This window comes from Bombina bombina, chromosome 2 (genome assembly GCF_027579735.1).
Source record: "Bombina bombina isolate aBomBom1 chromosome 2, aBomBom1.pri, whole genome shotgun sequence".
In the NCBI taxonomy this organism is placed as follows: domain Eukaryota; kingdom Metazoa; phylum Chordata; class Amphibia; order Anura; family Bombinatoridae; genus Bombina; species Bombina bombina.
In genome coordinates this window covers 814,780,844-814,798,994 of record NC_069500.1, presented here as the reverse complement: position 1 = coordinate 814,798,994, position 18,151 = coordinate 814,780,844, and the positions used below count along the sequence as shown (strand labels likewise).

At 38.6% G+C, this 18,151-nt stretch overlaps 1 protein-coding gene across 2 annotated transcripts in view; it reads right to left on the bottom strand.

Moving 5' to 3' along the window:
- LOC128648034 (CD209 antigen-like protein E) overlaps positions 1-18,151 on the bottom strand; it is a 199,922-nt gene that overhangs the window by 168,031 nt on the left and 13,740 nt on the right. For both annotated transcript variants that reach the window (XM_053700720.1, XM_053700721.1), the window contains one exon: positions 3,349-3,459. In XM_053700720.1, coding sequence (XP_053556695.1) covers positions 3,349-3,459 — 111 coding nt within the window. The remainder of the gene's footprint in view (positions 1-3,348; positions 3,460-18,151) is intronic.

Genomic DNA, 18,151 nt, shown 5'->3' with positions numbered 1-18,151 from the left:
TAACACTGATCAAGGGTTTATCCTTAACTTCTTTCAAGGCCCTAGTAAGTAAAATTGGGTCATAACCCCTGACTAAAAGCCTTTGTATAAATTTGTTTGCTTGTACATCAAATACAGCTTCAGAGGAAGCATTCCTTCTCAATCTAAGAAACTGGCTCTTCGGTATGGCCTTAATAAGATGCTTTGGATGACAAGACTTAGCATGAAGTATTGTATTGCCCACAGTGGGCTTGCGATAGGTATCTGTAATGACTGATTTTAATTGTGTAGAACCACAGAGTTTCAAATCCAGATACTGGACCTCAGTCTTATGTGTCACTCCTGTAAATCTCAGGCCCAGCTCATTTTCATTTATAAATCTCATAAAATCATCAAGGACAAAATTACCATTGATGATAAATATGAGATCATCAATGTACCTCATGCATAATTGTATGTTGTCCCTGAAAGGATTACCTTCATTGTAGAGGACGTTGAGCTCCCACCATCCCATAAATACATTTGCAAATAAGGGGGCAAATTTTGCCCCCATTGCCGTACCACAAGTTTGCAAATAATATTTGCCATCAAACATAAAGAAATTATGGGATAGTAGGAAATTGACGCACTCACAAATACAAATGCGATATTCATCAGAAAAGTTTGTTCTGTGTTGTAAAAGGTATTCAATGGCTTGTATACCAAGGTTATGAGGAGTATTAGAATACAGTGACACCACATCAATCACCACCCACCCAAAATCTTAACACCAATTGTTTTTTTTAAAGAGATGAGATGACCAGAGTCTCTCAGATAGCTACTTAAACCTTTAACCAATGGTTGCAGAATAGAGTCAACCCACTCTGACAAAGGCTCAAACAAGGAGCCTATCCCAGAAATAATGGGACGGCCAGGTGGGCTGACTGTACTCTTGTGAAGTCTTGGGCAGGTGGTGAAAGGCACATTCCAATGTTTGTCACGTAATTGTGGCACATGTGAGGTTATATCGAGAGTTGAGACTTTCACAAGTACAGTATCTGGAGCAGTCCATAAGATTGAACATTATGCCAATTGTGGCACTACTTGCATGGTGTTTTGGAGTGCAATTTATGCAGGGCACAGTACATAGGTCAGACCTCACATTGCCTTAGGTCTAGAATTGGTGAACATAGAAGAGATGTAAAAAATTATGTGAAAGAGTCCAGTATAGCCAGACATTTCAATGGTTTACACTTTATGCATATATCCAATTTTAATGTTAAGGTGATTGATATTGCTAAGCTACCACTTAGAGGTGGCAACAAATATAAAATTCCCACAAAAAAGGAACTTTATTGGATTTTTTTGCTTGACACCAGGGAGCCGAATGGCCTGAATAAGGAATGGGATTTTAGCCTTGTTGTCGATTAAATTATCATAATTATAAATATTGATCTGTATTGTATATACATAAATAGAGGGGCTAACATATTTTGATAACAAAGAATATCACAGTTTGACCTTGAATTTACTTAAAGCGACACTGAACCCAAATTTTTTCTTTCATGATTCAGATCAGAAACATCTTTCTAATTTACTCCTATTATCAATTTTTCTTCGTTGTCTTGCTATCTTTATTTGAAAATCATGAATGTAAATCTTAGCAGCAAGCTCATTTTAGGTTTAGCACCATGGATAGCACTTGCTTATTGGTGTGTAAATGTCAGCCCAGGTTCTCAACCAAAAATGGGCTGGCTCCTATGCATCACATTCCTGCTTTTTAAATAAAGATAGCAAGAAAATGAAGAAAAATTGATAATAGGAGTAAATTATAATGTTGCTTAAAATTGCATGCTCTATAATTTGCGTTTAGTATCCCTTTAATCTGATAGTTAGTACAGCTTCCATTCTTATATATTTGTGTCTTCAGTGAGTTTGTATTGTATTATGCCTTAAATTTTAATTTTTATTTTTGGATATGTGTTTATTCATTTAAGCTTGTATTACTGCCCGTAAACCAGTACAATTATTCTTGAACACATTTGGTTTGGTAATTTTTTGACACATCGTACATAATACATTTAATGAACCATTTATGTCAGAATGTATCTTTTTGTGTTCTTGTATATGTAACACTATTTCACATTATGTTTCATTGAAATGATTATGAACTGGGTTATAGGCCCGAATGGAGCCGCCCCCTTTATTCAATGAATAATATGGGAATTTTTTCTATATGCATTTGTCCTGCAAGTATAGCAATGATTCACTTTTGCTCCTCTCTTTGGTTTATACTCTGATAAGACATCCTAATCTAATGTACTTGTATTATGTGCTGTCTCTAATCATTTACCCCATGTATTATGATGAACATGTACGTACGTAGCATAACACAAATTGGCCTTTCAGGTCTGACATGAAATTATGTGATTCTGCTCTGTTATCGTCTTACCATTTTTTTGTTATTGTTCTCATTATCTTTTCTAAAGTCTTATTGTTGTTTTTAATTCACTTGTTCTTGCTTGCTCTGTCACTCCCATATTTACTTGTTTGAGTAATGATTGGAGGTATATAGCTATCACGTCTTAATTTAACTGTTATCCTATTACTAAGTGCTGCACGGCACGAAACACGTAAGGACACGCCCCCTTATTCCTCATGTTTGAGTGTTTGTATTTTTCTCTACATATGCTGAAATAAAGTTTCCGTTTTTATTGGATATCCTTGTGTGCTGCCTCCTTCGACAATTTGCTATTGATGTACCTAATAATAGCCTGTGGGCAATGTGAGTGCAAGAAATGGCTGCACATACCTCAGATGCACCAACTCTATGGTGCAAACTGGGTGCAGAAGAGAGCCCATCCTGTGCTGGAGTAAATTGATGAGGCTAAGGGACTGGTCCCTGTGACACCTATGGCAGCCTTCTGACTAACTACTTTACTTGGAGTGATAATACCACTACCCAAATCTTCAATCTCCTCTCTGTTGTCTCTCAGTAGCAGCAATCTGAGGGGAAAATGGGTCTCAAATCGGTCTGAGGACCCCTTTTAACAAAGAATCTGGAGCAACTCAATTTTCCCCTTCCTCCTGTGAGGCAAAGAAAAGACTAGAATACTAGAGACGTGGGAGGGATTAAGTACTCTTTTAGCTTTGGGAATCTTTGCCTTCTCCTAGTGGCCAGGAGTTGAATCCCAGGAGTAATGTCTCATGGACTCTCACCACCTTATAAAATAAATTGCAATTTTAAGTACTTAGCATTAATATTCCATGCAGATATTTTGCAATACAGCAAAAACTTGTTGATGCATACATTTAAATTTTGCTTCAAGGTTCCTTTAATTTGCAGTCATATACAGACATATACTTTGTAATGCATTCATTCACACTTACTGTTTGATATCACTGACTTCTCACATGATATGTTATTGCAGCTGAGATTCATCTTAATCATAAAGTCATTATTAGTTAAACATTTTTGAAGGTCAGATGAAGCAAAAATATCTGGAAAATAAACAACAAATTATAGCCATCATTTTAATCAATCAAAATTCCTTTGTAAAGTGCATCTCATGGCTTTAACGCAGGGTTTCTAAATTCAAACACATTCCAAATAATTTGAAAGAACAGAAATAACCTAATAATCTTACACTTTTCAAATACATTAGTGGCATTAAAACTCCCCCTTTACCTTACATGGGGAAAAAAAAGCTTCTTTTTTTAAAAATAATTAAAATTAAAATCTAGTTCAAGTCACACTATGCATCTGGGGCAAAATTTGAATGTTTAAACATATTATTTAAGAAAATACTGAGACTAATATGAAATTGCACACATTTAATTAACTAGTATGGTTTACTTCTATGAAAGTTTGAAAACACTCACATGAAAATCCTTACAATACTCTTCCCCCTCTCCTCCTTATAGCTTTCAATTGTTTTTGTTTACATTTAGCTATTACATCTATTGTTTTCTAATATAGATTACAAGTGGAGCAGTATTTTGCGTTTTCACTATCGCTAGGATTTTAATTTTTGTGCTAGTCGGGTTGGGCTGATATTACAAGTTCAAATTAAACTGTGGTTCTCTAGCGGTAACCCAAATTAAAGTCGAAATTCAAAATTTGTGATTGAGTTCACGCATTCTCCCATAACTAACACCACACTATCACGCAAACATGATCACATGTGCTCATTCCCCTATAGAAATTAATGCAAAAAATTGATTTGCTTGCACAAACTTCTTTAAAACTTATAATTTTATTAGCACAATTAAAACAGCTTCAAGTGAAACCCGTCTGATATGTTTTGGCCTGTGGCCTTAATCATAGACACAACCAAGGTAAAAACAACACTAAAATTTATACCTGAAGCTATACTCCATTGGATATTAACATCACATGTGATATAAAGTGTGCTCAGATTTCTAACTAACTCTTCTTGATATATTTCATAATACATAGTACAGTGGCTGTAAAATGCCACTGATTCATTTCCATTTTATTAAATGAATATCATCAATCCTCACAAATAACTATAGCTTAGTCGGGGTATGGTTAAATAATTAAATGAAAAATTGCAAATAAATAAATACAACCACTATTACTAGAGCATATCAACAGCAGTTATAATGTCCAATATGAACAATGTGACATTATTATCTGGCAAATAAAAGCCTAACCTTAGTTTGTGTACTTAAATGGTACATATGCCCTGCTAAATAATATATAATTATTAATAAATAAAATTGTATGTACAACTTATGTACAATTTACATCAATTTATTTAACTCTATACTTTTATAAAACCCTGCTATAGTATCATGGCGTACTACCATAATGCAAAAATATACACTCATATTTGCATTAAGATATTTATCATTCCTAAAATTAATGATATCATAGACCGAGTTATAACCATTGGGAATACATGAAGCAAGAGTAAAGATCCAAAAACCCTCTCTTTTAAACAATAGTTTACTTGTATCACCTCCTCTTTTTGTATCATGTTCAGTGATAAAATGCTTGGCCAATTCTGAGCGTGGGTCAGATCTCTTTATATCTGAGAGGTGTTTTTGGATCCTCTCTATAGCTTCCCTAAAGGTGCATCCTACATACTGTTTTCTATTGGCCAGCATACCTGCATACATTTGATGAGACAAATGATACGATCAAGATGATTGACACCCCATGCTAGCGTCTGATTGGCCGCAAATGTTCAGGGGCGGCAATTCAGAAGCATTTGTGACACTCACATTTAGTTGAGCATTAAGTTTAAATTAGTGGTGACAAAGCAGGCTGGATCTTAAAGCTTCAAGATGGCTGTCACTAATGGCAGATCACTGCTTTTCCCACTAGGGCCTAAAGTGTGTCTGAGCATCATGGGAAATGTAGTTCCAAAACATCTGGGGTGCTAAGGTTGCTGACCCCCTACTCTAGGCTGTGGGCTCAGCTTGGGCTTGTTCAGATCTGTCCACTCTGATCACATGACCTCTGCCTCTAAGTAGCCGATCTTTCACGTTAATGGACCACTACCCAGATTTTTCCGTTCACCTTTCCCCCTCTAATTTATCAAAACCAGTAAAAATAATTGTTTCTGAAGGTTATTTATAACTAGGGAAGGACTCATACACTTTAAATTTAGTTTGCTTTCTATATTTGTTTTGTATATTTTTTTAACAGAAAACCCAATCTACCTCATAGCTTTCCAAATGCTAGATTTTTGCGAAATTGTACAAGACGTGGTTTTCTCTTATTGTTTGTAATGGGAAATCTTTATTTTTCAACTTAGTTAAGAGACCACTTCTTATTTTTTTACTTCAGATAATTGCTGCTATTGTTTCATGGGGCAGAAGAAAAATAGATATCAGCAAATATTCTATTCTTTCATCTATGATAACATAAAGGTAAGTAGCTCGAGTATGTCCTTTCCAGAAGTATATGTGCTTCAAATAAATAAATACAATTTTTTATCCAAATATATGCAGTAAAGATTTTGTAAATTGGTCATTGTATTACTTTAGTATAATATGTTACTCAAACTTTTTTTTTTCCTATACATATATATATATACTGTATATACAGTATATATACAGTATATATATATATATATATATATATATATATTCTACTTCATGCACTCCCTCTCTTGGATGTTGCGTATATGGCCCAGGTGTCTCCTCAAATAGTTTTCATATATTCAAATGTTGTATGGAGGACACTCACAGGTCTTTGTTGAATTAAAATTATATTTTTATTAACAATGTAGCATCACTAAAGTCAACATTTCGGCTCATACAGTGAGCCTTTCTCAAGACAATCTATAAGTAGTGATGTCCCGAACTGTTCGCCCGCGAATGGTTCCCTGCGAACATAGCTTGTTCGCGTTCGCCGCTGCGGGCGAACATATGCAATGTTCGATCCCCCCCCTATGTGTCATCATTGAGGAAAGTTTGACCCTGTATGTCACAGCCTTCTGACACATTAGAGCCAATCAGCAGCAGACACTCCCTCACAGACCCTCCCAGCTCCTTGGCAGCAGCCATTTTAGACTCATTACGATCTTGCTTTCTAAGTGAGAGGAGCTTTAGTGCTGCTGCTGCTGACATAATAGGGAAATAGATAGCTAGGATAGTGTATTTAGTGTCCACTACAGTCCTGATCTCTGCTGCAAGGACAGCACCCCAAAAAGCCCTTTTTAGGGCTATAACTTCAGTCGTTTTTTTTTTTTTCTTTGTATTTTTATTTGCATTTGCCTGGCTTTCAGCCTGTGTGTGAGGCTCACAGCATATACTGTGATTACTGCCACCATTGATATCTGCTTAACATTAGTTTAAATTTAACGAACAAAAATTTGAAATTATTTTGCTAGTGTAATTTATTTTCATTTTCTATCAGGCCTGTGTCTCTCAGGCTCACACAGCATATACTTCAGTTTTTTCAGTCTTTTGGTTAATTGCTCTGTGCCAGCCACCACTCATATCTGCTTAACCTTATTTTAAATTTAAAAAAAAAACTTTTAAATCATTTTGCTAGTGTAATCTAATTTCATTTTCTATCAGGCCTGTGTGTTTCTGACTTACTCAGCAGCATACTGTGTTTAATTGCTGCCCTACCTAGGCTAGCAGCCACGACTCATATGTGCTTAACCTTTTTTTCAATTAAAAAAAAACCCTTTAAATCATATTGCTAGTGTAATCTAATTTTATTTTCTATCAGGCCTGTGTGTTTCTGACTTACAGAGCATACTGTGGTTAATTGCTGCCCTACCTAGGCTAGCAGCCACGACTCATATGTGCTTAACCTTTTTTTCAATTAAAAAAAAAACCTTAAAATCATTTTGCTAGTGTAATCTAATTGTATTTTCTATCAGGCCTGTGTGTTTCTGACTTACAGAGCATACTGTGTTTAATTGCTGCCCTACCTAGGCTAGCAGCCATGACTCATATGTGCTTAACCTTTTTTTCAATTAAAAAAAAAAACCTTTAAATCATTTTGCTAGTGTAATCTAATTTTATTTTCTATCAGGCCTGTGTGTTTCTGACTTACAGAACATACTGTGTTTAATTGCTGCCCTACCTAGGCTAGCAGCCACGACTCATATGTGCTTAACCTTTTTTTCAATTAAAAAATATAACCTTTAAATCATTTTGCTAGTGTAATCTAATTTTATTTTCTATCAGGCCTGTGTGTTTCTGACTTACAGAGCATACTGTGTTTAATTGCTGCCCTACCTAGGCTAGCAGCCACGACTCATATGTGCTTAACCTTTTTTTTAAATTAAAAAAAAAAATATTTAAATCATTTAGCTAGTGTAATCTAATTTCTTTTTCCATCAGGCCTGTGTGTTTCTGGCCCACATCATATAGTGTGACACAGATAAATATCTCTTTTTCCCACCACTTATATCTGTTGTAACAACATCAGTGTAAATTTAAAAAAATTTTTTTTTTACATCAGTCCTCTTCTAGTGTTATTTAATTTTAGTTGACAAGCCAGCCAGGCTGCCATTAGTGCCAGCCTGTGTGTCAGGCTGCCAGCATAAACTGTGCCTACTTCCATCCTCAGTGCCAGTCCATGACTCCTATCTGGTGTAACATTATATTAATTTTTGTAAAAAAAATGTTTTACATCAGTCTTCTAGTGTTATTTAATTTTAGTTTACAGGCCAGCCTGCCACCACTAGTGCCAGCCTGTGTGTCAGGCTGCCAGCACCTACTGTGCCTAGTTCTATCCTGAGTGCGATTACTCCTATCTGTTGTAACATTTTTTTAACTTTTTTAAAAACAAACTGTTACATCAGTCTGCTATTGTTATTTAATTGCAGTTGCCTGTCTGCCAGCGTGTGTGCCAGGCCCACTTTCCAACTAGTGCCACGAATCATATTTGTTATTATAACAGTAGTTTAAATATTTAAAATAAAATCTTTTTTGACTGTGAATCATCATCCTGCTAGTGCCATTGAATTGCAGTTGCCTGCCTGCCAGCGTGTGTGCCAGGCCCACTTGCCAACTAGTGCCACCAATCATATTTGTTATAACAGTAGTTTAAATATTAAAAATAATAATTTTTTGACTCTGAAAGATCAGTCTGCTAGTGTAATCTAATTGCAGTTGCCTGCCAGCGTGTGTGCCAGGCCCACTAGCCAACTACTGCCACCAATCATATTTGTTGTAACAGTATTTAAAATTTTCTAATTCATAACTTTTTGAACTTTGAATCATCAGTCTCCTAGTGCCATCGAATTGCAGTTGCCTGCCTGCCAGCGTGTGTGCCAGGCCCACTAGCCAACTACTGCCACCAACCATATTTGTTGTAACAGTATTGAAAATATTTTAAATCATAACCTTTTGGACTGTGAATCTTCAGTCTCCTTGTGCCATTGAATTGCAGTTTCCTCCCACCTGGCAGCGTGTGTGCCAGGCCCACTAGCCAACTTCTGCCACCAATCATATTTGTTGTAACAGTATTGAAAATATTTTATATCATAACTTTTTTGACTGTGAACCATCAGTCTCCTAGTGCCATTGAATTTCAGTTGCCTGCCTGCCAGCGTGTGTGCCTGGCCCACTAGCCAACTACTGCCACCAATCATCTTTGTTGTAACAGTATTGAAAATATTTTAAATCATAACTTTTTAGACTGTGAATCTTCAGTCTCCTAGTGCCATTGAATTGCAGTTGCCTGCCTGACAGCGTGTGTGCCAGGCCCACTTGCCAACTAGTTACACCTATCATATTAGTTGTAACAGTATTGTAAAAATTTAAAATAAAAAATTCTTAGACTGTGAATCATCAGTCTGCTAGTGCTATTGAATTGCAGTTTCCTCCTGCCTGCCAGCGTGTTTGCCAGGCCCACTAGCCAACTTCTGCCACCAATCATATTTGTTGTAACAGTTTTGAAAATATTTTAAATCATAACTTTTTGGACTGTGAATCATCAGTCTCCTAGTGCCATTGAATTGCAGTTTCCTCCTGCCTGCCAGCGTGTGTGCCAGGCCCACTTGCCAACTTCTGCCACCAATCATATTTGTTGTAACAGTTTTGAAAATATTTTAAATCATAACTTTTTGGACTGTGAATCTTCAGTCTCCTAGTGCCATTGAATTGCAGTTGCCTGCCTGCCAGCGTGTGTGCCAGGCCCACTAGCCAACTACTGCCACCAATCATCTTTGTTGTAACAGTATTGAAAATATTTTAAATTATAACTTTTTGGACTGTGAATCTTCAGTCTCCTAGTGCCATTGAATTGCAGTTGCCTGCCTGCCAGCGTGTGTGCCAGGCCCACTAGCCAACTACTGCCACCAATCATATTTGTTGTAACAGTATTGAAAATATTTTAAATCATAACTTTTTGGACTGTGAATCTTCAGTCTCCTAGTGCCATTGAATTTCAGTTTCCTCCTGCCTGCCAGCGTGTGTGCCAGGGCCACTAGCCAACTTCTGCCACCAATCATATTTGTTGTAACAGTATTGAAAATATTTTAAATCATAACTTTTTGGACTGTGAATCATCAGTCTCCTAGTGCCATTGAATTGCAGTTGCCTGCCTGCCAACGTGTGTGCCAGGCCCACTTTCCATTTCCAACTAGTGCCACCAATCATATTTGTTGTAACAAACAGTATTGTAAATTTTTATAAAAAATTTTTTTTGACTAAGAAGCATGACTCAGCTAGTGTAATCTAATTGCAGTTGCCTTCCTCCCAGCGTGTGTGCCAGACAGGCCCACTTGCCAACTAGTGCCACCAATCATATTTGTTGTCACAGTACTTTTAATATTTAAAAAATAAGCATTTTTGACTTTGAAACATCAGTCTTTTTTTTGTTGTCAGGCTCACAGCGTATACTGTGCCCACTTGCCCAGTGCCACGACTGATAATTTGTTTAATAGTATTGTAAGTGTACATTTTTAAAAAAAATGACAGGCAGAGGCAGGCCACCACGCAGGTTCCGTCGTGGTGCTGTGATTCCTTTAGACCCTACAAATATGCACATTGTTCAGATGCAGGGTGCCAGGGGGGACACAAAAAGTTCAGAGGAGGACCTAGTTGAATGGCTAACACAGGACACCCAATCTTCTACAGCTTCCACTCCTAGTCCTCCTAACCTTGACGCACCATCTACATCCAGCTGTGCTTTGGGCACCTCTCTAGTGACCAGTGCCACTCGCCCGCCTGTCGCCACCACCAACACTAGCACCACAGCCGCTTCACTTGATCTGTCACAGGAGTTATTGACACATCAGTTGGAAGAAATGAGTGATGCGCAACCATCATTGACAGAGGATGTAGATAACAGTGATATGTCTCAGTCAGGCAGCATTACAGACATGGAGGTACGGTGTGATGATCATGATGTTGTACCCGCTGCTGCTTCCTTTCTTGATGTGTCAGATACAAGTGAAGCAGTTGATGATGATGTGTCGGTGGATGTCACGTGGGTGCCTGCTAGAAGAGAAGAAGAAGAGGGGGAAAGTTCAGATGGGGAGACAGAGAGGAGGAGGAGGAGATGAGTTGGAAGCAGGGGGAGGTCGTCGCAAGGAGCTAGTGGCACAGTCAGACAGCATGCATCGGCACCCGGGAGCAGCCAGACAGCACGCCGACAACCATCAACGCATGCTGTTGCCACCACTAGAATGCTGTCATCGCAGAGCTCAGCAGTGTGGCATTTTTGTTGTGTGTCTGCCTCTGACAACAGCGATGCCATTTGCAACCTGTGCCAAAAGAGTCGTGGGAAGTCCAACACCCATCTAGGTACAACTGCTTTGCGAAGGCACATGGTCTCCCATCACAAACGCCGATGGGAAGAACACATGAGTAGAAGCAGCACACAAACTCAAAGCCGCCCTCCTCCTCCTGCTCCAGCATCTTCAGCCACGTCAACCACTGCTGTCCTCCTTGCCCCCTCTCAACCATCCTCCACTGAGTCTCTCTTACGTAGCAGTTCCTGGTCATCTGCCCACAGTCAGGTGTCTGTCAAGGACATGTTTGAGCGTAAGAAGCCAATTTCTCAAAGTCACCCCCTTGCCCGGTGTCTGAGAGCTGGCTTGTCTGAACTGTTAGCCTGCCTGCTTTTACCATACAAGCTGGTGGAGTCTGATGCTTTCAAAAAATTTGTATCTATTGGGACACCGCAGTGGAAGGTACCTGGCAGAAATTTATTTTCACAAAAGGCAATCCCAAACCTGTACTCTGTTGTTCGAAAAGAAGAAATGGCATGTCTGGCACACAGCGTTGGGGCAAGGGTCCATATGACCACGGATAGCTGGTCTGCAAAGCATGGTCAGGGCAGGTATATCACCTACACTGCGCATTGGGTAAACCTGCTGACGTCTGACAAGCATGGAATGCGTGGTTCTGCAGAAGAGTTGGTGACACCGCCACGACTTGCAGGCAGGCCTGCTGCTACCTCCTCTAATCCTTCCTACTGCATCCTCTTCCATAACATCTTCCATAACCTCTTCCTCGGCTGAGTCCTCTTCTGCTTCTGCGTCTTGCTCCACATCAATGGCACCCCCCCCCCAGCTCCCCAGGTACTATTCCACATCCCGGATACGGCAGTGTCATGCCGTCTTGGGGTTGACTTGCTGAAAGAGGAGAGTCACACCGCACCAGCACTCCTGACCGCCCTGAACGCACAGGTGGATCAGTGGCTGACTCCGCACCAACTGGAGATTGGCAAGGTTGTTTCTGACAATGGAAGTAATTTGGTGGCGGCCTTGAAATTGGGCAAGTTGACACATGTGCTGTGCATGGCACATGTGTGTAATCTGATTGTACAATGCTTTGTGCATAAATACCCAGGCTTACAGGACGTCCTGAAGCAGGCCAGGAAGGTGTGTGGCCATTTCAGGCGTTCCTACACGGCCATGGTACACTTGTCCGATATCCAGCGTTGAAACAACCTGCCAGTAAGGCGCTTGATTTGCAAAAGCCCAACACGGTGGAATTCAACACTCCTAATGTTCGACCGCCTGCTCCAACAAGAAAAAGCTGTTAACAAGTATTTGTATGACCGGGGTGCTAGGCCAGCCTCTGGGAAGCTGGGGATTTTTTTGCCAAATTACTGGACACTCATGCGCAATGCCTGTAGGCTCATGCGTCCTTTTGAGGAGGTGACAAACCTTGTCAGTCGCACCGAAGGCACCATCAGCGACATCATACCATTTGTTTTCTTCCTGGAGCGTGCCCTGCGAAGAGTGCTGGATCAGGCCGTAGATGAGCGTGAAGAGGAAGAGGAAGAGTAATCAAATCTATCTAACTATCAAACGTATCTATCAAATGTATATTGCATCTATTGATCAATGTAATTCGTATCTATAGAATGTAAATTGCATCTTTTGATTGATGTAATTCGTATCTATCAAATGTATATTGCATCTTTGGATCGATAACATTCGTATCTATCAAATGGATAGTGCATCTATTGATCTATGTCTATGTAATTCGTATCTATCAAATGTATATTGCATCTATTGATCTATGTAATTTGTATCGATCATATGTATATTGCATCTATTGAGCTATGTAATCTATGTATCTATCTATCAAATCGATCTATATTGTGGTTGTGGAAATGGACTGTTTGCGGTTGTTTGCGGTGCGTTACACTTGGAATTTGGTCTGTCACTGTGAAGCGGGCGTAACCCTTACACTACATGATCGATACGACATCATAACTGATGTTTTAAAGCAAGTTATTGCAAACAATTTAGGAATGTTAGGTGATTTAGGCCCTTTATGGGTTAAAAGCAGACTCTGCATCAACTATGTAATTTTCCCTGGGAGTTTGGACATGGATCCCCCTCCAGCATGCCACAGTCCAGGTGTTAGTCCCCTTGAAACAACTTTTCCATCACTATTGTGGCCAGAGAGAGTCCTTGTGGGTTTTAAAGTTTGCCTGCCTATTGAAGTCAATGGCGGTTCGCGTGGTTCGCCGGTTCGCGAACAATAGCGGAAGTTTGAGTCCGCCGTTCGCGAACCGAAATTTTTAAGTTTGCGACATCACTATCTATAAGTATAATATTAACAAATCAGTCATATGTACAAAATTTATGCACGCAATAATAAATGGAAACATATGAAAAACTTGAATTATCATCCCCAACCATCATCTCATTATTTATACAAAACATTTGTAAAAAATTTCCAACTTACCAAATTATATATATATGTGAAAGAAGACAGTATTTTCTCACATACAATATTCTCAATGTATATATCTAAAAAAATATCAGTTTATATATTTTGAAAGTTTTGCTTCTTAAATGTAGTTACAATTGTATCAAATGAATTTTTCCCATACTCTTATAGCATCGATATTTTATCATTCGCTACTTTAAGTAGCACCATATAATCAAACTTCTATAGCGATTCACTCTCTGTTATAATCATTACATAGAGACACATCATGTTAGCAAACATCTATAGTGATACACCGTCTATTACCATGCTAACTTTCATTAATATACTGTAAACAAATTTGTTGGACATTTCTATGTTCAAGGCTAAAAATTACATGCTAGATTCAAAATACACAGTATATAACTTAGATCTTATTATATTGCAGTCACATCAGATTGCATACTTTGTAAACATTTCAGTTTCAAGCCGCCATTCCCAAACAGTGAACGACCTACAATGTAACTGCACAGTTGAAATACCCGCGGTTTGAAAAGCTCAATGATGCAAATTGCGTCAGTGACTGGGGGCTTGTTTCAATGTTGACTGCGTAATTTGTCAAGTATATTATGGTAATTTGCATAACTGGAGATTCATAAATCAACCAGACTAGAATTAGGGATCAAAATGTATTACCTTTTTACATAAAAGTAATATTCAGTGTCTCTAGTGGCTTTGTTGATGAAAAACCCAAAGCATGTGTGAAGCAATATGGGGAAACATTCGTTCAAACAAAAGATGGTTCAGAATGATGTTGTTAATATTGTGCCATTGGTATTACTTGCCTTGTGTTGAATATGTACCTTATTCTAAAAGGTATCACTAGATGAATTCCTGTAATACTATGTAGTACACTGTTCAAAAAAGCACAGTATTGCACAAAAAAATAATGTGGTCCCTAGGGACCGATAAAAATGTAACTTTAAGTTATAACACCCAATTTGAAGTTGAAATCAATAAATAATTTATTCAGAGTCATATTAGTAAAATAAAGACAAGTCCACATGTGTTCTCAATCCCTTTAGATATATTGTGCCTAATCTATATATCAACTGGGCATCTCTTTTTAACCCCTTAAGGACCACAGCACTTTTCCATTTTCTGACCTTTTGGGACCAGGTCTATTTTTACTTTTCTGCTGTGTTTGTGTTTACCTGTTCTCTTCCTCCTACTCATTTACTGTACCCACACATATTATATACCGTTTTTCTTGCCATTAAATAGACTTTCGAAAGATACCATTATTTTCATCATATCATATAATTTACTATAAAAAAAGATAAAATATGATAAAAAAATGGAAAAAACACACTTTTTCTAACTTTGACCCCCAAAATCTGTTACACATCTACATTTTGTCCTGAGTTTAGAAATACCCAATGTTTACATGTTCTTTCCTTTTTGTGCAAGTTATAGGGCAACAAATACAAGTAGCACTTTGCTATTTCCAAAACATTTTTTTTTTCAAAATTAGCGCTAGTTACATTGGAACACTGATATCTGTCAGGAATCCCTGAATATCCCTTAACATATATATATATATATATATATATATATATTTTTTTTTATTTTTTTTAAAAAAAACAAAGTATTGATCTTAGGCCCATTTTGGTATATTTCATGCCACCATTTCACTGCCAAATGCGATCAAATAAAAAAAACATTCACTTTTTCACAAACTTTAGGTTTCTCACTGAAATTATTTACAAACAGCTTGTGCAATTATGGCACAAATGGTTGTAAATGCTTCCATGGGATCCCCTTTGTTCAGAAATAGCAGTGAAGGGGTTAATTAGGGAGCTTGTGGGGTTAATTTTAGCTTTAGTGTAGTGTGTAGACAACCCAAAGTATTGATCTAGGCCCATTTTGGTATATTTCATGCCACCATTTCCCTGCCAAATGTGATCAAATAAAAAAAAACGTTACATTTTTCACAATTTAAGGTTTCTCACTGAAATTATTTACAAACAGCTTGTGCAATTATGGCACAAATGGTTGTAAAAGCTTCTCTGGGATCCCCTTTGTTCAGAAATAGCAGACAAATATGGCTTTGGCGTTGCTTTTTGGTAATTAGAAGGCCGCTAAATGCTGCTGCGCACCACATGTGTACTACGACCAGCAGTGAAGGGATTAATTAGGGAGCTTGTAGGGTTAATTTTAGCTTTAGTGTAGTAGACAGCCCAAAGTATTGATCTAGGCCCATTTTTGTATATTTCATTCCACCATTTCACCGCCAAATGCGATCAAATAAAAAATATTGTTTACTTTTTCACAAACTTTTTCACAAACTTTAGGTTTCTCATTGAAATGATTTACAAAATAGCTTTAGTGTAGAGATCAGCCTCCCACCTGACACATCCCACCCCCTGATCCCTCCCAAACAGCTCTCTTTCCTCCCCCACCGCACAATTGTCCCCGCCATCTTAAGTACTGGCAGAAAGTCTGCCGGTACTAAAATAAAAGTTTTTTTTTAAAAAAAACCAACAACATATTCTGCTGTGTAGGATCCCCCCATAGCCCCCAACCTCCCTGATCCCCCCCAAACAGCTCTCTAACCCTCCCCCTCTAACTTATTGTGCGCCATCTTGGGTACTGGCCGCTGTCTGCCAGTACCTAGTTTGCCATAAAATATGGTATTTTTAAAATTTTAAAATATTTTTCTGTAGTGTAGCTGCCCCCCTCAATAACCAACCCCCCACCCCCTCCCAGATCACTTAGATGCAAATTCTATCCCTCCTCTCTCCCACCTTATCTAAGCAAATTGTGCCATAGTGTAGTGTTCCCACTCCCTGCCACCCCCGAGCATGCCCGCACGCTCCTGGCGCACCTGCACGTGACCCCGCTCCCCTCTGACGCACATCCCCCCAACGATGGCCGCCCACCCGCCTCCCTGCAACGGCTCCCACCCACCAACGATTGTGACCATCGATGGCTGATGCAGAGAGGGCCACAGAGTGGCTCTCTCTGCATCGGATGGCTAAAAAATGTTATTGCAGAATGCCTCAATATCGAGGCATCACTGCAATAACATGAAAACACCAACAACGTAAAGGGTACGTCCTTGGTCATTAACAACCAATTTTTGTAGGACATACCCTGTATCGTTGGTCGTTAAGGGGTTAAGAGCTTCTCATCCCTATTACCTCCTTTTTCAAAGGGGGAATCCTATCTATTACCATTGTTCTAAGCATGGCTATGGTTTGTTTAAAAATGGTTTGCCACAGGTTGGTTATTAGTGCCATCTCTGTAAGCAGCTCTGATGGCACTTTTGTGGTTAGCAAGATGGTCCCTGAAAGATGTGCAGGTCTTACTCACATAATATTTTCCACAAGGGCAAATGATGATATATACCCCATAATCTGAGGTGCAAGACAGTCTGTGCCTAATGTTAAATTTTTTCGATTAATAGGGATGAGTAAATGTGTCACCCGCTATCATAGTATTGCAGGTGACACAACTTCCACATTTAAAACAACCAACTCTACCTTTTGGTAACCAATTGTGTGACTTTCATGGAATATCATGTTTGACCAATAATGTTTTGAGGCTGCTGCCTTTCTTATACACCATACCGGAAAGTTTTACTCCGGAGAAGGGTAGGGATGGATCTTCAGACAATATAAACCAGTTTTCAGCCAATGTTTTCTTAACTATTGAACTGGCTGGTGTATAAGTGGAAATGAAATTGATCACCTGAACTTCTGATTCTTTCTTTCTGTCATTGGAAATAACCATCCCTGATCAAGGTGAGCAATCTCATTCCACACTCTAGCAATATTAGACCCATTATATCCTGTTTGAATGAACCTTTCTCTCATGAGTTCATATTGCAACATTTTATCTGTCTCGTCTGAAGTGTTACCAATAATGTTTTGAGGCTGCTGCCTTTCTTATACACCATACGGGGAGGTAACAACTCAGACGAGTTAGCAACTCACATGAGACAGATAAACTGTTGCAATATGAACTGATTAGAGAAAGGTTAATTCAAACAGGATATAAGGGGTCTGATATTACTAGAGTGTATAAGAAAGACACTAGCCTCAAAAAATTATTGGTCAAATATGATATTCCATATGAGTCACACAATTGATTACTAAAAGGTAGAGTTGGTTGTTTTAAATGTGGAAGTTGTGTCACCTGCAATACTATGATAGCGGGTGACACATTTTCTCATCCCTTCAGATCGAAAAAAATTGACATTAGGAACAGACTGTCTTGCACCTCAGATTATGTGGTATATATCATCAGTTGCCCTTGTGGAAAATATTATGTGGGTAAGACCTGCACATCTTTCAGGGACCATCTTGCTAACCACAAAAGTGCCATCAGAGCTGCTTACAGAGGTGGCACAAGTGACCAATCTGTGGCATGCCATTTTTTTGAGAATAAACATACCATAGCCATGCTTAGAACAATGGTCATAGATAGGATTCCCCCTTTAAAAAGGGAGGTAATAGGGATGAGGAGCTCTTAAAAAGAGAAGCCCAGTGGATATATAGATTAGGCACAATATATC